Source organism: Melospiza georgiana, chromosome Z (assembly GCF_028018845.1).
Source record: "Melospiza georgiana isolate bMelGeo1 chromosome Z, bMelGeo1.pri, whole genome shotgun sequence".
Lineage (NCBI taxonomy): Eukaryota > Metazoa > Chordata > Aves > Passeriformes > Passerellidae > Melospiza > Melospiza georgiana.
This window is the reverse complement of record NC_080465.1, coordinates 72,892,009-72,914,059: the sequence shown is the minus strand read 5'-3', so window position 1 is coordinate 72,914,059 and position 22,051 is coordinate 72,892,009. Positions and strand designations below refer to the sequence as shown.

The 22,051-nt window shown below is 44.0% G+C and overlaps 2 protein-coding genes across 3 annotated transcripts in view; both read right to left on the bottom strand.

Moving 5' to 3' along the window:
• Positions 1–981: 981 nt before the first annotated feature.
• Positions 982–1,911, bottom strand: MRPL17 (mitochondrial ribosomal protein L17). Its single transcript, XM_058043971.1, has 3 exons — positions 1,690–1,911; positions 1,512–1,580; positions 982–1,441 (listed from the first exon to the last, which is right to left on the bottom strand). The coding sequence occupies exons 1-3, from the start codon at positions 1,861–1,863 to the stop codon at positions 1,187–1,189; spliced, it is 498 nt and encodes a 165-aa protein (XP_057899954.1). The 5' UTR covers positions 1,864–1,911; the 3' UTR covers positions 982–1,186.
• Positions 1,912–7,583: 5,672 nt separating this feature from the next.
• Positions 7,584–22,051, bottom strand: part of CCBE1 (collagen and calcium binding EGF domains 1) — a 92,195-nt gene continuing 77,727 nt past the window's right edge. The window contains exons 6-11 of one of the 2 annotated variants that reach the window (XM_058043926.1): positions 17,251–17,357; positions 12,222–12,342; positions 10,073–10,212; positions 9,946–9,981; positions 9,368–9,403; positions 7,584–7,872 (exon numbers count right to left, since the gene is read on the bottom strand). In XM_058043926.1, coding sequence (XP_057899909.1) covers positions 7,639–7,872; positions 9,368–9,403; positions 9,946–9,981; positions 10,073–10,212; positions 12,222–12,342; positions 17,251–17,357 — 674 coding nt within the window. In that variant the 3' untranslated portion in view covers positions 7,584–7,638. The remainder of the gene's footprint in view (positions 7,873–9,367; positions 9,404–9,945; positions 9,982–10,072; positions 10,213–12,221; positions 12,343–17,250; positions 17,358–22,051) is intronic. The other variant, XM_058043927.1, reaches the window with a different exon arrangement.

Sequence of the window (22,051 nt, the reverse complement as noted above, 5' to 3'; positions counted from 1 at the left end):
TCGTGTTTATTAAAACAGAACTGGTACTATGTGAGGTAAGTATCTCAAGGAGAGAATATATAATGGGGGTTCTTTGTCTTTCCATACAATTAGCTTGCTACACAGGGCCACTTGTATAAATCCCTTAAATTTGTGAAACTTGGGAGGAAGAAATGCAACAAAGTTTAGGAAGCCACACTGGTTCCACTGTGTTTTGCCAAGAAAGGTTGGGCCAGGTGTTATTGAAGTCCTTTTCAATTGGGTATTCCATCCTGTGATTTTATGTTTGAGTTTTGTTTTGGTTTTTTTTTTTCACTTCAAAGTTACAGCTAGGACTTTCAAGTACTAGCTGTGCCTGAAATTAAAGACAAAGCTAACAAATTAAGATTCTTATTGCTCAGTAGTTATATCTGAAAAAGTTCTGCTACTCCCCGTTTTTGTTACAATAGAGTAATAGAGATGTCTTGCAATCCTGCCTTGGAAGCTGGGGTGCCTGTCAAGCTCTTGCTGGATTACTATGACTCACGCCTTTGTTACCACTTTATAAGACAAGTTTCTTTTGGTGTCTCTTTATAGTACTCAGCTCAGTGTTACCATCTTATTTGCATTCAGTACTTCTTAAACAGCAGAAGTATCGTATTTCTCACCAAACTTCCCACCTTGAAATGCTGAACACTGGCTCCTAGAACACATGGTTAGCAAATCCATTTTTCTGGAATAAGCTATTAACTAAAAAGCACAGGAATTAAGCCGAGTCAGAGGAGGTTTACTTAGGACATTTAGAAGAATTTCTTCACAGAAGGGGTGAATAGACAAAAAGGACCTGCCCAGGATGTGGTGGAGACATGGACATCATACGTGCAGACATGAAAATTAAGACTGGATACAGCACTTAGTGCCATAGTCTGGTTGACACGGTGGTGGTCACAGGCTGCATTTGATAACTTCGGAGGTCTTTTCTGCCCTAAATGATTCTCTGAACACAACTCAAGTACAAGCAAACCGACTTTCTGAACAAAGTTTATTTACACAGAAAATACCAATCATCACGGCTCCTAGCTTGATTTCCTTCTCCTGCTGAGTGTCATCTTCAAGCCACTGGGAGCAAGTGGTGACCCTCAGCAGCCCTCTCCATGGCAACTTCCCTCGCCCTCCAGCCCGCCTGCCCGCCTCACACACCATCCCTTCCCTGGGGCACGGGGGGGCCCTAGACGGGGGTGCCGCGGGCCCGCTGCGCGTCCTGCCGGTAGCCCTTGAGCAGCTGGTTCAGCAGGGTCCTGTCGGAGTCGCGGCGCGGGCGGACGAGCGGCGGCAGCGGGTTCCCCTTCAGCTCGATCACCGCCATCTTAGCGCGGTCCAGCCCGTCCCGGTTGGGGATCTGCAGCAGCCGCGTGTAGCTGCCGGCGTGCGGCTGGAAGCGGGGCGCCAGCACCTTGAACAGCTTGTGGATGAGGTCCTTCTCCTGCGGGGCGGCACGCTCAGCCCCGGCTCCGCGGCGGGCCGGGACCGATGCGGGGTTGGGGGCTACTTACGGTCAGCCAGAAATCCGCCATGCGCATGGCGCGCTCGTCCTTGTCCCCCCGTTTGGCGTAGTCGATGAGCTGTGGGGAGGAAGGAGGCGGTGGGTGAGGAAGGGGGCGGTGGGTCAGGGTGCCTCGGCCGCCCGCCGCCCCCCGGCCCGGCCCGGCCCGGCGCGGTGCCACCGCTCACCCGCTCGGCGTAGCCGCGCATCTCGTCGGCCCGCGCCCAGGGCGTCTCGATGCGCTCATGGCGCACCAGCGCTGTCACCAGGTTCCGCAGCAGGTCCAGGCGCGACCGCGGGCTGAGCCCGAGGCGCCGGTAGACGCGGCCATGCGAGATGGCGGCCGCCACCGACAGCCGCATCCCGCCGACCGAGCGCCCGGCCTCCGCTGCCGCCGCTCCCGGCAGCGCCCGGGCGCCGCGCAGCCCGCTGGGAGCTGTAGTCACAGCCGCAGTCCCGCCGCCCGGAACGCGTCAGGCTGGAGAGGCTCCACGGCGGGACAGCTGGTCCAGCCTCCGTGCCCGAACAGGGTCATCCTGGAGCACACGGCACAGGAACGCGTTCATGCAGTTCTTGAGTATCTCGGATAAGGAGACCACGCAGCCTCTCCGGGAAATCTGTTCCAGTGTTCTGTCACCCGAACGGGTAAAGAAGTTCTTCCTTTTGCTCAAGTTCCTGTGCACCGGTTTCGGCCCGTTGTCCCGTGTCCTACCGCTCGGCACCACCGAGCAGAGCCTGGTCCATCCCCTGACCCCTCCCTGCAGACACTGACAGACCTCGATGGGGTTCCCTCTCAGTCTCTTCTGAAGGATGAACATGCCCAGCTCCCGCAGCCTTTTCGCATAAGAGACACTCCAGCCCCTTAATTCCTTTTGTCACCCTCCGCTGGACCCGCTCCAGGAGCTCCCCGTCTCTCTGGCGCTCAGGAGCCCAGAACTGGACGCAGCGCTCCATGCTGGGACACGATCTCCTCCCTCGCCCTGCTGGCACTGCCGCTCCTCACGGAGCTCAGCCTGCAGCCGCGTACCGGGACAGGGAGCCGGGACAGGGAGCCGGGACAGGGAGCCGGGATCTCTCACCGGGACAGGGAGCCGGGGCAGGGAGCCGGGATCTCTCACCGGGACAGGGAGCCGGGGCAGGGAACCGGAACAGGGAGCCGGGATCTCTCACCGGGACAGGGAGCCGGGACAGGGAGCCGGGATCTCTCACCGGGACAGGGAGCCGGGATCTCTCACCGGGACAGGGAGCGGGGACAGGGAGCCGGGATCTCTCACCGGGACAGGGAGCCGGGGCAGGGAACCGGAACAGGGAGCCGGGATCTCTCACCGGGACAGGGAGCCGGGACAGGGAGCCGGGGCAGGGAACCGGAACAGGGAGCCGGGATCTCTCACCGGGACAGGGAGCCGGGGCAGACCCGGGCGAGCGGGGAGATGCTCGCGGGAGCGGAGGAGTCGCTCCGCGGCGGTCCAGGGTCCCGGCGGTCCTCTGTTAGCTCTTTTTAAAACTATCGGATGTAAGCCAATTAAACAAGCAGATTTTAAAATGTCTGACTTTAATGCACTGCTGTGTAGCTGGTTAAAAGGAAAAGGACTTCATCGTGCCGTACGACTACCATATGGCTTTCCCCAAATGCACACATCAAGTAACTGAGATCCTGCTTTCCACGAATCCTTGGCAGTTCTGTTCTGTTAGGCTCATACTGTCACGGAACAGTACTACGAGCAGGAGTGTACTCCTCAGTACAACCGGGAACTCCTTTGTCTACCTTTCCATTCCTAGATCTGCTAACTATAGATTTTTGTCTTTAACACTTTGCTTCCACTATCTACTTTCTAAAACTGAAGACGGTTGTTACTATGACTATTACAGCTTTTTCTCCTTTTTTTTTTTCCTCCCCCCCCCCCCTCGTGTTTCACTGTGATTTATAGATACTTTTCATTTTACTTTGTTTGCACATTTTCCCGCGCATCGGGTATTTCCCCATTAGCGGTGGCGGGATGCCGGAGAGCTCCGGAGCGCCGTGCCGCATCCCTGGGCTGTGCAGGAGCTGCGGTGCTGCATCCAGCCTCGTGTAGCCCTGATGTGGCACAGGAGCCACCAGCCATCCTCAGGGCAGGGGTGGCTGTGTGCTTTATTCCCCAAAGTCTGAAACCCACCCCAGCTTGCAAAAGCTCGTGTCCCAGAGTCGAAGAACTATGACAGTATTGTTCAGCTCCAGGAAAAGTGCTAGAAGGCAGCATAGGGAGATTTCCTGCCATCCGTTTCTTCCAGTTGCAGAGAAAGGGCAAAGTGTAATAAAAAAACAGCTACCAACAGTGTAAGAAAAAATATCTTTGTTATTATGAATACATCATAAAATCACAGTCATCTTATACACATTTTAGTATTTTATATATAAATAAAGTGAACAGTATAGTTATTGGAATGTGTAAAAGGAACAAACATATGGATGTTTTTAAAGTGTGAAATTAACAGATAATTGGACCCCACCCCCGCCTTTTGTTGCTGCTCTGGGGCTTGGTACATTAACTCTGAAATACTTCTAGGCAGAAGGCTATGCAAGCTGTGATGCTAACAGTAACTCCAGGCACGACCCTAATTCCATTTACAATCCATTTTCCTCTCCTTTTCTTATTTAGCCTGCCTATATAGGAATTCTTGTGTGTCAGAACTACAGCTTTGCAAGAAGGACTAAATCTTTATGTACTTGGCACAGTATTGAAAGAAAACATTTTTCAAGATTCATGATTTTGTTAAACCCTTCAACAATCAGAATTTTCTTATCACTACACACTCTTGCAAATGTTCCCATTAAATATATTTCTAATATTAATAAAATAACAAATTCTTTATTATCCTTCTGCTTATAATTTGATGTCTTAACATCAAAATAATATTTCTTTCTAATAAAATTATACATACCATTTATATGAAACAAAGTTGTCATGTGCATAAGCCTGGTAATGAGACTAGCCATGAGTGTAGAAGTTTCTACTTTCTTGTTTTGGCTTCTTGGGAGAGTTTGTTATTTTTGGAGACACAGAGTAATAAATAATTTGCAAGGTAATGACTTCTGTGGCTACCACTAACAAAACTTAAGATTGGAAATGATTCCTCTGCTCTGGCTTTATGAAACATTTGGTGTGCTCAAGAAAATGACACTTTTCTGAACCTTTTTGTGTTTACCCCAAAATCTGAACGAAATGTTGCTGATGCAATGTATTATGAGTGACCACACAGGTAATCAGAAACGAGAAAGTTCCATGCAGAGATCTCAGCTGGATGTGGGTTGAAGGCTGGCCCTTCCCGGCCAGCTGTGCCCAGAGGGACTCTCCCTGCTGCAGGAATTCCTATGTCCTGCCACGTGGTCTTTGCCACAGTGTTCCCTCCTTGCTGCTGGGACTCAAACAGTTTTGAGGCAGGAAATCTGGGCAGAGGAGGGCAATGACAAGGGCAAACCTGAGGAACTCATTCTGTCACCTTTCTTTTTTCATGTACTGTGAAAGCAAATGATGCCAGTTCCAGAAAGGGAAGTCATTGAGATTTCCATTCAGAAAGGCATGGAAGCATGTGCTATGTTTATATTCATGAATCTGTAGGAAAACTTGCTGTACTTACAGCAAAATATGTATTTTATCTGCTTTTCTGGTCCAGTCTCAGAATAGCTCCTCCCCGGGCACTTTTACACAGCAGGGCAATTGGCACCTGTCCCTGAAACTTGATGGTCAAACTGTGGGAACTTCTCATTGGGTATGTGCCTCTATTCAGAAAAGCAGAACTTAGAACTAAAATAAGTGCCTTTTTTAGAATACATCACCTTGTGGGCAGCGAGCATTAGTATTTAGTTTGTATGTAGGAAGTGACTCATCTAACAGAGGTTAGATCATTCAGTATCTGATGGTCAAAAACCTGCAGCTACTAATTCTCTAGTGGGAACCAGCCTGATCCAGCAGGGTGCAGTGGTAAACATATGCGAGGGCTCCATAATTTGCTAGATTTAAAATTACAACATTTGACATTTAACAAACTTAATTAAAATTGCATATTCATAAATGATGTAATTTATACTTAGTTGTCTGCTTGAAATTAAGAAAATAAGACACAAATGCCTCAGTTCATGCTATCTTTGAGGTTTTTTCCAGCCTGCTGCATATAAGACCATCCCTCTTTTGGACACAGGTACCTTCCTCAAGTCTCCCTTATTATGTGATTCACAAGATTGCTTGGATCTGCAGCTGCTGGCAGAGCTCCTCCCAGACAGAGGGGAAGCCCAAGGACCACAGGGTTAGATTTCTAGAATTTTTTTCAGCTATCCCCACGACTTAGGCATTGCTTTGTAAAAATTGATACAGATATAATGTGAAAAGAAATACAGAATACTCAGTGTTCTTAAAAGCTAATGTCCTGGCTTGTGGCTGAGTGGCAGTGAGACGTTGGGAAATGGCTACAGGAATGAACACATCCTCTTAAGACAGTACACAGAAGTTATGGAAAAGTCTAGACAGACAGCTGTTTATGCAGCATGACCTGTACTGATGCTGTCAGGATTACACCAACTGTCTTTCAGCCCAGAGAATATGGAATGGAATCCAAACCTTTACATAGTCTGAAAAGGCCCTTCTTATATTTTTACCTGTATTTATTCTACTAGAACATGCAAGCCCTGAAAAACATGGCAAAGTAACAACTTTCTCTTTGCATTTGTGACATGGAGACTACCAAACACTAAACATACTGTAGAAGTAGCAGCTACACAGACACAACATTGAAATTTTGTGCTTAATATACTCCTTTATATTCTAAGCACGGCAAAGTCCTCAGCAGCTGTAGTAATCCAAAAGAAATGGCAACATACTTCATCCATGAGGTATGGTATAACTTGTGCATCCAATTTTCCAGTGTAAATAAAGGGCACTCCCTTTTATCCCCATTCACAAGTATAGGATCCCATGTGCAGTACCTCACCTTAGCCATCCTCGTACCAGCTGAAATGTTTTGTCATGTGCACTCCTGCACATGCTCACACTCCTCATACACCCAGCCAAACACACTGCCACTCTGTGTTCCAGCCTGGTGAAAGCCATTTAGGTTGGTCTCAGGCAGCAGAGGAACAAAACAGGTGGAAGCTCTTTGCAAACATGAGGCCTTTCTCTGGTCTTGATTTCACTCAGACTTCAGAATCTCACCAGGGAAGACATGCACCTGCAGGAGGTCAGAACCTGACTCTTTCTGCAAGGCTGGGATATATTTCGTTCCTGCCAATAAGCCTGCCTGATTCACTTTTGATTTGGTTTCCTGCTTTAAACATCCCCTTTATCTTGATTATCTTTGTGTAATGTATCCAACACAAATCTGTTGAGAAAGCTAACTGGCCTTCACACTGAGCAGTGGGGCAATGGTAAAGAAAAAGTAGTGTTTGTGTGTGTCTCAAAGCAATTTATGACACACACATCTTCTGACTGTCTTTGAGCAATACTCTAGCAACACAAAGCTAAATAATTTACTGATCAAGCAGCAGCACCCTTGTTTAACCCTTCAACTTTTTTTGCCTTTTTCTGCCTTGATGAGGCATAGTAGAAGGCGTGTCTCACTTACAGATGGCCTCTGCTGTGAAACAGGGGTCCACTCCTCACACTCTCCTAAGCCTGGGGACAGTAGCTGGAGACTTGACTTTAGTGGTATAATTTATTTGCATTCATAAAGTAACTGTGGACCAAAGTGTTCACTATCAATATAATTCGAGGATGATGTTCAGCTAACCCTTTGTCCCTGGCAAAATTTGTGTACTGGGTCATTTGGACATAGAATGCAAAGTAGGCAGATGGAATGCTGTGGTCTGTGTTATTAGCTAGAGCATGCCTTAATCATACTATATGCTAAGAAGGTTTTTTTTGTACAATGCACAGTGCAGGCTTGGCAGTATGGAATTTCTGCAAGGAGGCTACCATGAACCAGGAAAGCTACAGTACAGGCAGCATGGTTCAGGAAAAGCAGAAAGAAAAATGGGAAATAATATATATATATATATATATATATATATACACACACACACACATATATATATATATATTACATTGTCAGTGCATTTTTTTTATATTGAAGAATTCTAAAGAGGCTTTGTTGTTCAGCAGGAATAGCTAAGGGTGGTCTGCCTTCTGTATCCTGGTGTTTCTGGATGTTGCCCGTGGTTTGTAGTCTTCTCCGGATCCAAAGTCTACTGTGTCGTGATAGTTTGTGAATTCCTGAGGTAATGGAAACTCTTCTGTTGATGAGTGAGTCCTGTGTCCAAACACTCTCTCTTGCAGCTCAGCGATGTCGTTTCTGATGTCTGCCATCATCAGCAATAGGAAATCAAATGAACCCGGTGGGCCCTGCAGTCACAAGGCACTGCCATTAATCACAATCCAACTTGCTCTTACAGTTTTCAAACTGGATGATAGAATTACTCCTGCAGGGGTTGTTCAGTAAAATTCTGCTTTGTATCAATTCCTAAAAGCTAATGGTCTGTTTTTTAACCACCTTTAATCAGGAAACAATTTTTGAAAGAATCAGATGTTTTTGCAGACAGAGCTTAACATTTACAAAATGCTCAGTCCTTTTGTCACTTAACAGTTCCTTTGCTTCATAAGAATATCTTCAGACCTCATGGAAATAGAGGGGATTAATCTTGGTTTCTTGTCTTCTTGCTTATTAAACTGACATAAATTACATTCTTAGAATGATTAATCAACAAATTCTTTTAAGACTACTATTATTTGTCTTTTCAATATGGTAACCTTGCTGCAGTCAATCACTTTTTAAATATATTTATTGGTAATTACAATGCAAAGAGTATCTGATTTTAGAAAATTATTATTTCTTTTTAGTTGACTTCACACAGTAAAATAAATTGTTAATAATGAGCACACTCTACTGGTCACACACTTAAAAATTAACTCCACCAATGAGAAAATACCATAAATGAATAGAATCACAGAGTGATTTGAGTTGAAGGGACCTTAAAGACCATGTAGTCCCAGCACTTCTGCTGTGGGCAGGGACACTTTTCAATAGACCAGATTGCTCAGGGCCCCATCCTGCTTGGCCTTAAGCACTTGAAGGGATGGGGCACCCAAAGCTCCTCTTGGCAACCTGTGCCAGTGTCTCACCACCCTCACAGAAGATACCCTAATATCTAATTTCTAATTTAAACCTGCCTTCTTTCAGTTTGAAGCCATTCCTTTGTCCTGTCACTACATGCTCTTGTGAATAGTCCCTCTCCATCTTCCTTGTGGATTCCCTTCAGGGATGCCATTAGGTCACCCTGAAGCCTTCTTTTTTCCAGGCTGAAAAATCCCAACTCTGTCAGCCTTTCCTCATAGGAGAGGTGCTCCAGCCCTCTGATCAGCCTGGTGGCCCTCTCTGGACTTGCTCAAACAGATCCATGTCCTTCCTGTGCTAGGGACCCCAGAGATTTTTTAAACAAGTTCACCTGAACACAGATCACCAATATTCATTCCTTCCTCTGGAACTCAAAACCTCTAGTTTCCCAAATCTGAGAGAGGTGAGGGGCAGGATTTTAAAAGGTTCCAGGGATCAAATTCCTGTTGGGAGCAGAGGCTGAACTGCACTAAGTAGCACCCTGCATGGTTCTGCCTTCTAAGCGCATCACCTACTGCCTTCGGTTGCACACTCAGCAGAGGAAGAGGTTTGTAGGTAAAAACATTTGGATGAAAACAGGTAATTACTTTGTTTCCAACAACATTTTCTGTGTATGTAAATTATCTGTTATCTTGGCACAGGAGTTTTTCCTTAACTTTTGGCTGACCTGTGGTTAGCAGTCAACATCACTCTGTTGTGGAAATTCCTCCTGTGTGGAATACTTACAGGTATCCCCTTTGGTCCTGGTGCTCCTCGCTCCCCCTGTAATCAATACCACCTCAGTTAGTTTGCTGTGACTAAAGCAAATTTTGAAAGTTTGCTTCTGTATCCTCATTTACTGTCCCCAGATCAAGAATCATCAACTGATGTTTATTTGGAAAATGAAAAGGAAGTGAAGGAGGAATGCAAGGAGATTGCTGCTGATTCTAGTGGGAACAGAGTGGAGAATTTCTGATATTTCTCCTGGACAGTAACAAGTGAATCAATGAACATGAAGAATTCACAATGAATGAAAAAGGCTAAAGCATCAACATTTCTTCATGGAAAAGCCAAAAGAACTGCAGAGAAACAAAATAATTCAGTGTGGCATAGAGCCTGGCAGGACAATTTGCAAGACCTTAGGAATGGCAAACACAAAATAGCAGAAAGATGACATGAAGGAGTCGGAAAACAGGATGCTTTCATCTTAAAAAAGGAAATGAAGTAGCAAAAGGGTGTGACTACAAGTGTGTAGAGTCTCTCTAGCAAGCCTGCACTTCACATGTGCATGCGCCCATGTTATAGAAATTAGTACCTCTCCTCACCTTGCTACCATCTCTCCCTGGGGCGCCAGGTGGGCCCTGCAAGAGAAAAGAAAGTGTCACAAGGGTGTGAGAAGCTGTGGAGCCAAGGGCACTTGTGCAGTGCACGGCAGGAGACAGGAATACTGACCACAGGGCCCCGTCTGCCCTGCTTAATGTGTGATATATCTGGAGATGGGCCCATTGGCCCCATCGATCCACGAGGGCCTGGCTGGCCAGGAGGTCCAGGCAATCCAGGAGCTCCTTGACTCCCTTTAGGTCCTGGAGCCCCTGAAATCAAAAGCAAAAGTTACCTGCCAGGGAAAGCCTTCACGACGCTTCATCAGTGCAAGAAATGAGGAATGACTTTTTTTTAAAGACCCAGTGGGCTGGTTACTTAAACACACCCAAATCCACAACAACACAACCAATTTATCTGTATCTGCACATCAGCAGCCATCTGAAACAACATTAACCTTTGTCACAGTAGCTTACAAGAGATGACTACCGAACAATTTAATCTTGTGTATAACAAGAATTTCAGTCTGCCAGGTGATTAGGGACACAGACTGGGAACGAAAAGAAAAGCACAAACGCCTCATTTGCACACAAAGAAGAACAAATCACATTTAGGAGCATCTCATAAAAAGAAAGCCTCAGAAAACTCATGGGAATTTTGTGTCATGAGCATCTACATGACTGACACAAGCAAGCTCTTTCCAGTGGGGGGCTGCACCTCTCTTTTTGCCCAGTGCAATAGCCAGTGTGTTAGGGGAAAAAGAGGCTCCCTTGTTCCATTTTGCTTTATATAATTTTCAGCTTCTGCTGGTTCAGCAGAGCATGTTACTTTTTAGGAAGCGCTCAGGCAACAAAACATATGTTTAGCTCAAGAGAAACTTGAGCCAGAAACATAAACCAGAAAATCAGGCACCTGAAACAACATTTGCCGACAATAAAGACCATTAAAATGCCCCCAGCTCAAATGCTTCATGATTGGAGGAGGAAACACTTCTCTTCATACTGAGGGCACATGAAAAACATAAAGAATAAAAGGCAGAGGGTAAAAAGCATTCAGCTGGACTGAATATGTACAGTTAAGATTTTCAAAAGGAGACAACTCAGGTTCGGTGAGGGCTCCCTGGGACTCTCCTGGGGGGCAGCAGAGGAGGTGATCAAGGGTTTTAAGGGTTTTAAGAGGGTTTTTAGGGGTGGTTTTCAGATTTCTACAGTACCTCAGACAGCTCAGTCAAGGCGAAACCCAGTGGGTGGGAGACCTGCAGGGTCAGGCCTCCTCAATTCCTTGGAGGAGTTGCAAAGCAACCCACTCTACCCTTCAGAGTCTGTTGCAGAACTTCTAAACATACAGTCCTTGCACTTATGGAGGACTGAAGACTGAAGATATTCATTCTCCAGGAAAATGAGATAATGACTCAGAAAACAAAGCAAGATTGCAAAAGGGGATATAAATGGGAAGATGGGGTGAGTTCAGGAGGGAGTAAATCAATCTTCATAAGGAGTATTTGCCAGTACTCTGTAAAAATCCTGATGAAATCCAGCACAATGCTTGGATTTATTGCTGATCCAAAATTAGATCTGCATTCAACATAATTTGCAAAATTTTGAGTATTGTTGGCCACCAGATGCGAGGTGTCTGGATTAAGTTCGGGCTTTAGAATTTCTCTGTTTTTCACTGTGTTTCAATCTATAACTTAGCAAAGAAGGTGTGAATGGAGTTATACTTTTCTTTTTCAGATTGCTTTCAATCTGGGATACAACATAAAACCAACAGATGAATCCTTGAAAATCAGACAAAGAAAAATAAAAGAGCTGGCACAAACTCCTACAAACTGAAAGCACATTTTTTCCTCTAATCCTGACTGTGAGCTAAAGCAATAGATATTCCTGAAATGAAATGGAGAGTGTTTTAAGACAGAGTTAAAATACAGGAAATGACAACTGCAGCAGGTGAGATATCCCAGGGAGAGGGAGAAATTTGACACATACAGGACAAACACAGCTTGCATGCCAAGAAACACACGGAATTGCAATGGATGATGTCAGACTGTTGGCAGAGGCTGACCATAACACCCATAAAGTTTTGTTTGTTTGTTTGTTTGTTTTAATTTAGCACAAATGCAAACATAATATATCAATCAAAATATGAAACATATGAAATCTTATGATATGAAATGAAATATGAAATCATGCTGAAGTTTACTGAAATCAGACTGAAGTTTACTTTTTTAGTGCTAAACATTCCTGCACAACAATCCTGCACATTTCCACCCCTCTGGTATTACCTGGAGGGCCTGGTTGGCCAGGCTGGCCTGGGGGGCCAGGGATGTATGCATTAGAGGCAAGCACTTTTTCACCAGTGATTTGCTTGCTAAGATCAGCAGCATTATTTGGCAGCAAAGCAACCTGCCAAGGCAAAAAAAAAAAAAATCTGTGTAAGACTTAATTGTTCAGCCAGAAAAACTACATTCTTATTCAAGCTTTCATGTGAACAAACAGCTATTTAAATATTTCAGGAAATATAATGAGTTTATTCATATCCTTGATTGATATAATCAGAAAAACATTCTTATTCTGTGAGTCTGTTCACTTTTCAAGTCACTGTGGAAATACTGCAAGCCAATCCAACAGAGGACAGAGGAAATTCATCAGAGATACAGCAACAAGTTCTGAAAAACTTGAGTCTCATTACTGCTTCTCAGGAAACCTGTTTTTCCTTATTTGAAGTTTCCTCTATTCATTTACTGCCTTTCTCAGGGCAACATTTTCTCAGGGCAACATTTTCTCAGATATTTAAGTTCTGAATTGCTGCACAAGCCCCTAACTTTCCATAGGTTTTAATGAGAACCCTAAATCCTTTGTGAATCTGGCCCTGGAAAGTAACCACACTGTTTAACCCATCAGATGTCTGGATCTGCTCTGCACAGAGAGACAAAGTAAGTGAGAATACAAGCAGAACTGCATAGTACAGTTTAAACTGGCATTATCCATTACCTGTTTAATTATCCATGAAACATTCACCTATCCAGTTGAATGTATTTAATAATTAAACATATTTAGAAATATTTTGCAAATGTTTAGTCTCTTAAGAGGCAGCTGAAGGATGCCTGGAGGAGCCAAGAGGCTGGTGTGCAGTGAGGAAAGGAGTTTATTAGTGGTGAGTGGCTGCATGTAGACTTGGGGATTTTGCACTGCCAAATTGAACTGGAAAACTATTCCAGCAATAGCAGCGCAGACCTACCCCTGGGTGAACTTTGTTTCTTCTTGAATGAATTTGGCTCATTGGATAAGTTGATGCTGAATTCTGCAGCATTTGCCTGTGAGAGCTGCATTGAATAATATAGATGATGACTCCTGCTATTTGACAAAGTTTTTTATCAGCTATCTGGAATTCTCTGAGCTGAGCTGTTCTTAAGACTCCTACCTGTTTCTGTAATTATTTGACATGCATTCTTCTGCCATTACTGGAAACCTAATGTAATGCACGGGGAAAAACCACAGTGTTATGCACCTGCAGTACCTACTTGAACTGGGAAAATTTCCTTTGGCAAACATGTTATTGCTGAAGTATTACAATTTAAAGGCAGCCTGTGCTGCTTGTAGTTTGGGGTTGAATGCACAGGACAGTTCTGAAGGAAGAAAACAAATCAGGAAAAAAGGTTGAAAATGCTGGAATAACTCTTGGTGGCATTTCCGAAACACCAGTTTGATTTTGAGACTGGAACTCAAAATGTGATGACAGGAACACAAGGATTTATCAGCCATTTGTGAGTTAGGTTTTGGAGAGAATTGCAGTTCCAAAGACCAGATGACTACACTATAAGCAAATTAAGAATCATGACGTATGTTTAACAAGAATTTGGTAGATTCACTCCACCCCTGCAGAAATTAGTGGCTGGATGAGATCATATTTTCACAGAAGTCCCAGAGGGTGTTTCTTATATTCTCACTCCTCTGAATTTGCTTTTCACACAGAAAATGGGGATTCAGCACACCTCTAGCTCTGGGGTGAGCTGTCATCTGTGCTTTTTCAAGGGAAAATGTGTGTTTTGTTTACCAGCGACCTTGCAGCTTTCTCAGCCAGCTTCCCAGCCAGTGCAGCACAGACCAAACTGTGGGGCTGCTGAACAGAGGGCTACCCTGAGGGACACAACACCCTACCCCTGGAGCTGAGGAGGAAAATTCAGTATCTGGGGGCTCTCACAGCCTCACTGGCCCGGGATCAGCGTGGGAGCATGTACTGGCTGGCTCTGGTCAGCAAAGTTTTGTTTCCTAGAGGTGTGTCCTGCCCAGAGGACACACCTGTTCCTGGCTGGATACAAAGGAAAGGCTTGCAAGGACCATGGTACAAAACTTCCACTACATGACACAAATCAGTCAAGGACTCTGTGGTTCCAATGCTGCCAAGCAAAAGCAGAGACAAAAAGTCAAATCCTGTGGCTACCTGAGAGTATTATATTTTTAAAGTAGTTTTTTTGAGAATATTTTCAGTGTCATCAGTGGGTGCTTTGCCTTAGGGGTGATCACGACTGAGTGGCAGATTAATTGAAGCCCTCTTTTTAGCTTGCATGTAAATATCTAATTCTGGGGATCTACAGCTGTATCAGTTGATAAATAGATGTCACTTTGTACATAGACCCAGCCATGAATACTCTTCAGGTTATACTGCAAATGGTCAGAGTAAAAAGGTGCCTTTAGTGGCAAAGAATCATCACGAAGTGGATTTGGAAGTGTATTTTCTTCTGATGCTTAAATATTTACTTGTTCCTGCCAGCCAGGCAGGGTTGTTGAGTAAGTTAGAAAAGAAATCACATAGCTGCTGTGAAAGCATCTATGCATGCTTCCCCACTGACTCAGCTGGACTTGAAGTACACACTAGGAGTGCCAAAATACCCAGGCTCTGGTCTAGCTCACTGCTCTTTGATATCTTCTGGCCAGAAAATGGTTGTTACATGCGTTGGGCCAAACCATGTGTTTTTGTTGTTGACTCACATCCTCCTAGCTATTGGATATACTCACTGGCCTAATTTCTGTTTCACCTTTTAACTGAACCAGGATCATAGTCCAGGGTAACCTTGGCTTTCTCCATCTTCAACTCCAAATCCCAATGGCCCTTGGAAAATAATATTTTGGTTGTTTTTACCATGTGCATCCAAATATTAGCAAGAGTAAATTATAAAGAAAGGCTGTTCTAGAAATAAATCTTCCATGTGCTGTTTTGCATGTTGCATTTGGAGTTTTGCATAGTTTCTAGGAGGTCTGTGGTTTAGAAAATTGGACAGTGCTTGTCAGGAGTGATGTGGAACATGGCTTTCTAATTAAGATGTTTAAACACATCTGTGCAATAGGACCAAGCTTACTCTGTTTTTTTCTTCTTTTAATTGTTGGCTGCATGTCAGCATGCCAGATATATTTTCCTCAGTTTTTCAGCTTCCCACTCTTCTTCCTTTCATCAAGGTCTTAGATCAACCTAGGACTGCCCACAGACCTCTAGTCTATCAGGATAGTGCATCTCATTGGATGACAGGCTTTTCTGCTAACCACAATTTTGAATAAAGGTCATAAAATCTGAAAGTCTTAACCACAAGACTGAAGACTCATTTCATAAACCATCTCCCTAGCAGACAGAAATTAACTTTTCTATGTATAACAGAACATCTTTAACCACAGCTATTGAGAGATGTCCTCCCCAGGAGAACTTGGCCGTGGCAAGTGGCTGGTGAAACATGAGGGTTGATGTCTCCCTGGGCAGAGAAGCACCATGGGGCCAGGTCTACATTCAGCATAGAAAAAAACTCTATTTTCTTTGGGGTAACAGTTGCTGAGGGTGTTGGGAGCCTTCTCTTTCAGCTGCTTCTGTGTGGAGCACAACCCTGTGGGCTCCCTCTGAGGATGCCAAGTTGATCAAGCCTCACTAGGGGCATACAGGGGGAAAAACTAAGTTAAGGACTATGACAAGATTTAGCTGTGAAGCAAGAGTGAGCTGCTACACAGCTACTACACAAATGCCTACAGTGACAGGTCTCAGTGGTCTGAGTTTTCCTGGAATGAGTTTTGAACACAAGCATCTAACAGCAGAAGTTAGACACAAAAACCTCCCATTAGTTCCATCAATCAATTCTCGAGCAAACAATGTGGCCAACAATGTGACCCCCAGATCCTTCTCTGGAGGTCAGTGTGAGCCTGCTCAGCATCATGGAAAACAGCTGGAGAAACAGCCACTCAAAGGCATGATCCTTTTTTAACCTCTCTGCTACCATTTTTTTTTAAAACAGAATTTCCGTCACACACAAAATTCTGTCACTTCCATGTTTGTGTTCTTACTGATTCAGAAGGAATACATGATGTTTTGAGATTTTGGAGATAAAGAGTATCTCCAACCTCAGTAAATTTCACTTTAATAAGGAATATTTCTTTCTTCTTAATATTAAATGAGTAACATCAAATGCAATGACTGAATACGCCAAATTGTGTTTTGAAACAATGGAAAGAAATTGGTTGAGTACCCTGGGAAAAATAATTGCAGCCTGTCAGCATGATCTGCTGAAAATGTTCCTACAGAAAGTTTCAATTTGAAAGAACCTTAGTGTGCAAAGGAGATGCCACCAGAAAAGGCATTACACCTGCATCGCTGCATATGGCTCTCCAAATCTGAGGCTATGTCTTTGCATTATCTCACTACTCTTCTTTCATTATTGTACTACTAAAATGCAAAAGGAAGTTACATATGTGAGCAATTGAAGCCCAGGAAAAGTTTCTAAATGCATTATTCTCTACTAGCGAGGGAAGAGGTAAGAAAATACCCAAAGGTTTGTGACTGAGGGTTTTTCTTTTTTAAGGGGAAAGTCATATTTAAAGCTAGGGATATTTTTGTTTAGTCCCACACCTATTTGGCAAGAATCCTGTACTAGCATCCTATTAATGAAAAATCATGTTCCCAGATCTATGAAATGTCTTGCACATGCTTACTCTAGAGGTGCATCATTTCCAAAATCCTGTGCATTCAGAGTGAATGAAAAACTCAGGCCAGCACAGATTGCCAAGAAACCTGGGCTCAGCCTGGGGTGGGTGTTTGTCAGACTCTGTTATCACAAGCTTAGTAACACAGCTCCATGAACTTGGGAACCAATGTGCTTACAAATTGTACAAGAGCATAAGGAAGAGATATCATTCCTACATGATTTTAAAATATATTGCCCTTCTCTTTGTATGTGCAAGAACCACATGTCAGTGACAGCTCCAAACATAGAAATTAACCTCAGTTGCTGTAAAACACGCAGGTCTGGTAAAGACATGAGTGATCAGTGTTCATACCTTTTGCTTCAGCTGTAAAACTGTCTGCTTTATTTGATGGAATTCCTTACAAGAGGCACAGCACGTCCCCGGTTTTGCCACATTTTCAGATTTCTCAGGAAGCCCAACTGAAAGAAAGCAGTTTCCACTATAAATGTAAAGATCCAAAGGAAAGAAATTCATAAAGTGATAGCAAAAGCAACTTGAAGGTTGTTATATTTCCCCAGACTGTGAAAAGAGAAGGGAATCCTACCATTATTAAATCCTTGACTGGAATTTCTATGTAAGGCTAAGAAACTTTGCAGGGACAGCTCTGAGCACATTTTTAAAGCAGCTGTTTCCAGTTAACTGTCCCCAGAGAATTCATTTGTTTAATACCTGGAAAAGTTCACACCCCTTCTTTTATCTTTTTGTTTAGGGTAGACTAACCCCATAGATCTGAACTGACTTACAGTCCCCTGAAGGGCAAATTTTCATATGCTATAAATTACAGTAAAATCCCTCAGAATATGCTTATTTCGCTCATTTTGCACAAACTGCTCTTTATCATCATGGGTTATTCTCCATGTGATGGAATTAGCCTGAGCAGAGATGGGGATTGAGATTAATGACAGGGATTTAAATCCGCACAAGAGGAAGGGTCACATCTGTTGATACTACTCATGAATAGGATCTTTTAAAGAATCCATTAAATTGTTCAAACTGTGAGAGATATTGCAAATGTTATTTTTGTCCTTTTCCCAATACCATACACAGTCAAGCAGTTCTCCATTGCAAGCAAACAAGCATTGTTGTAACAGATGTCTGCTTTAAGACAAATCTGGTTTCCAAACCACAGGGTGACACATACTGGTAAATTCTAGGTGAATTTTTTTTTCACTTCAACATTGTTGAGAAATATCAAGTCTATTGAGGCTTTGCACATGATGTGTAGCCTTGTATGATGTTACCTGGGAGGGCTGCTGGGCGTGTTAGAACACTGACCTTTCAGAGCATGTCCCACAATGGAAAAACTCTGCAGGTGCTCTTGTTAAAGCCAGGGAATCTTCAAAGTCTTCCAAAAGGATCAACTGCATCATGCTGAGTTACTGTGTTACGCTTGTCTCTTGGATTAAATGCCCTTCATCTTTTCAGAAATGTGTGTTGATTTTGAAACATCTGCATCTTTTGAAATGAACCTTGAAGCTTCTAATACAAAAAATATTACGTGCTACTTGATTTTAAATATTTGCAAGGTCCAGTGTGGAAGACTACAACCATCTGATGGTTGTCTACGGACCACCTATGCACATATTTGGGAAGGTATGTTTATTCCATTGCCTATAATGGCATATTGATTTTAGAAGACAAAAGTTAATCTAGCTTATCTGCTAATCAGTTAGGAGAGAGATGTAAGGGCAAGATGCTGGAATAACCAGGAGCATTAGGACAGCTATTAGTACTGACTGGAAAATTGGGGCACAAAGGCCTGGATTTTTTCCTCAGTCATGAACTGCCTGTTCCCATGGCTGCGCTCCAACAGCCTTCCTATATTACCCATATTATTTACCATTTTTATGGCAGCAAGCACACTGCTGTTTCAGCTTCCCAGCCCTTTCCCCAGCACAGGTTTTCTACCTGATCAGCTTTCTGTGCAGTGCTCAGATGGTACTACTTGATGTTTTCCAATGGACTCTACACAGCACAGAATAGAATTTCACCAAACTTCAGCTATGCTGGATCCAAAACTATTTAGCCACAAGACATCCCAGAGGAGCTCCAGCATTTTTGTGAAGGTACTGGAATACACAGTATATGCTGCTTTTCTCCTTCTCTCCTATATTCCTAATGTTAATAATTTTTTGCCTTTAATTCCCTCCAAAACCTCTTTGCCCATAAACCTTTCTCTTGTAGCTGAAATAATCTTCACCATGCAGGGCATTTTCCTTAAGAGGGAATTGATGTGGTGTAATGAAGACACCACTTTACATTTCGGTAAAATAATTTGCTCTTGACCACAAGTCAGTTATTGCAGAGTTCTTCCTCCATCTCCAATTTTTCATCTTCCTTTAGAAAACCCCAGTGTCTTGACATGCCCATTTCTGGACCTGTGTAGGAGTTACAGAGGGATGTATATGGAGCCATAAAAAAAACCCAAAAAAACAAAAAAACCCCCAAAACCCCAACTTTTATTTCTTTCTTTTTCAAAGACCAATGAAGTCTAGATTTTTTACTGATCCAAAAAAAGATTTCTTTTTATAGCTATCTCACCAAATGAGTTCTATCATTGTGTTAGGAAATGTTGCTGAAAGCAACACACAGTCATGTGGAGAAACTGCCAGAGCCTCTGCTGTTGGAAACCTAATGCAATCCCACCAGAATCTGTGGAATTATATGCAGATTAAGAAGCGGTGAATTTGGCCCTGTGTTTCATTTTAGAACCCAGTTTATCTTCCTGAAGGATGTGACACAGGGGGCTGACAAGCACAGATAAAAAAATCCATGGAGACGAGCGCTGGGGGGATCAGCTAATGTTTGGGAAATGTCATACCAGTGAGATTTCTGCAAAGCTGGCTGGATTGACTTGTTGGAGGAAGAAGTCCAAGATCCTTGTATGAGCCAGCATGAGCTGCATCTCAGGAGAGAGGTGGAATCCCCCTAACTCATACCAGACAGAAGTGATGATTTGCCCGGGGAAGGAGTCATCCATCAAACATTTGCTCTACCCCCATCCAACCCTGTATCAGGACCAAACTACCAGAAAAGTCAGAACAAAGTGTGGATAAAGCCAGAATTCACCTAAGACGGGCCAGCAGAGGCAAAAGGCCATTAGATGGAGCCACCCACGCATGGTGCAGAAACCGAGGTCATGTACCAAGCTCAGCTGGGCCACCACTGAGCAAGGCACTTACATAACTTGTTCCTATTGCACAGACCTACACAAGGAAACTGAAATTGTTTTGAAGAAGGCCTAAAGCAGTCCCATTTCATAGAGGCTCTCAGAACACAAAGTCTAGCTTACACAGGATGGGAGCTCTTTAATCTTGGTGAGATGCTGGTGAGCCCTGTGGCACCTATTGCTGAGGGATCTGCTTGGGGAGTGCTTTGTGCATGGGCATGGAGGCCGTGCCTTGCTGATGCTGGGAGAGGAGGAGGAGATGCTGGCAGGGGAGAGCTCTGCGGGAGCTCTTCTGCGGGCAGTCTTTGCATGGGGGTTCTTGAGCTGATCATCTGTGTTGGATTATCTGGGCTCAGCCTGCTGAGATGGTTTCATCTGCCTGCTTCTGCGTGGGTAGCTGCATTGTCTCCATCAAATGAGAATGTGGGTGCAAGAAAAAATGCTCCCTCTTTTTGCGTCCACCAACTAACCCAAAGCTCGGTGTCAGGACACTTACAGAGCTGAAAAACAGGTGATCACATTACAGCCACTTACAGAGCCAAAAAAGTGTCTGAATCGCATCCTTTGGGCATGGAACAATGAGAACGCGGCTGTATCTCCCGGAAAACATGCACCCTCGCTAGAAATGGAGAGCGGCGACGACGTTTTGCCTCTCCCACTAAATTTTAAAATGAAGCGTGGATGTTCCGGCTGCGATGAAGAGCGAATGATGCGTCCATGGGGCAGGCGCTCCGCTCCGGCAGGGCGCGGTGCAGGGCTGGGGCCGGCCGCGGGGTGGGGATAAAGGCAGGCGCTGCTGGGGCGCTGCCGCCGCTCCGCGCACGGCCGAGCCCTGTCCTGGGAACGGGCACGGACACGGCTCCTCGTGCCGTGTCCACCCGGGGTCCCAAAATTCCCAACATCTGTGTGGAGTACAGCGGGCTAACTGACCAGAAGGCATCCTTCTTTACCTCGCACAGCTGGCTGGGGAGATGTCTGCGGAGACGGTGGGTGTTTCATTCCAGGTTATCTGCTGGAATTGGCACTTTTATGTGCTGTGTACATTCAGTGTAAAAATGGTGGTTTTCAAACAGTAGAATAATTTCTAAAGCCTTGAATATTTTGAATGGTTGGTTATCCTGAATGCTTTGGACATTACTGTATAAAGAAATTTGAACTACCCAGAGGAATATTTTAAAAACCCCTCCTATTTGTAGGGGGATTATCTAGGTTATTTATCACACACATGCACACACACTCTCTGATAAAGAAAAAAAATCTGAAACAATAAGGAAGAATTACAGCTAATGGAGTGGCCCCAGATACACATTTTCTGATGAAAATGAAAATTATAAATTGCTCTGGCCATCCGGTGGGATTTGGATCACACTGTGAGACCACATTCAGGCATTAATTGATGAACCTGTGGTAACTCACCATTCATCAAAAGTTGTCGGGTTTTTTTTCAGACCACTGTTCTCTTCCTCCATTCTTTTTAAATTTTCATATCAGTATTTATTCTGTAGTACTCTAAATGCTGTAATTTAATAACTAGGATGAGGTCAAACCTTTAAAATAATTTGTGCACAGCACATGTGTACACTCTGAACCAACAGTGAGATGCAAGAACAAGCCCTTACATTTGCCCATTTCCTATTACATTCCACTAAATAAAAAAAGAAGAAGAAAGAAAAAAATAAGACCCCCAGGCACAGGACACGCAATTTGACATAATCACAGGTCAGCAGCATTTGGTCTTGGTCAATGTAATTTAGAAATTGATTTAAGCAAGGCTTAGAAAATGTGTTGGATCCCCAAGCACACATTTTTGAGCCTCTGAGGGCCAAGGGGCACTAGCCATCCAACCTAGGGCCTTTTGCTAATCTCAGATGTGGGCATGTAAATACAAATTAAAATTACTGAAATTATTTAATTTACAGGTGAAATCAGTGAAAATTTTTATGG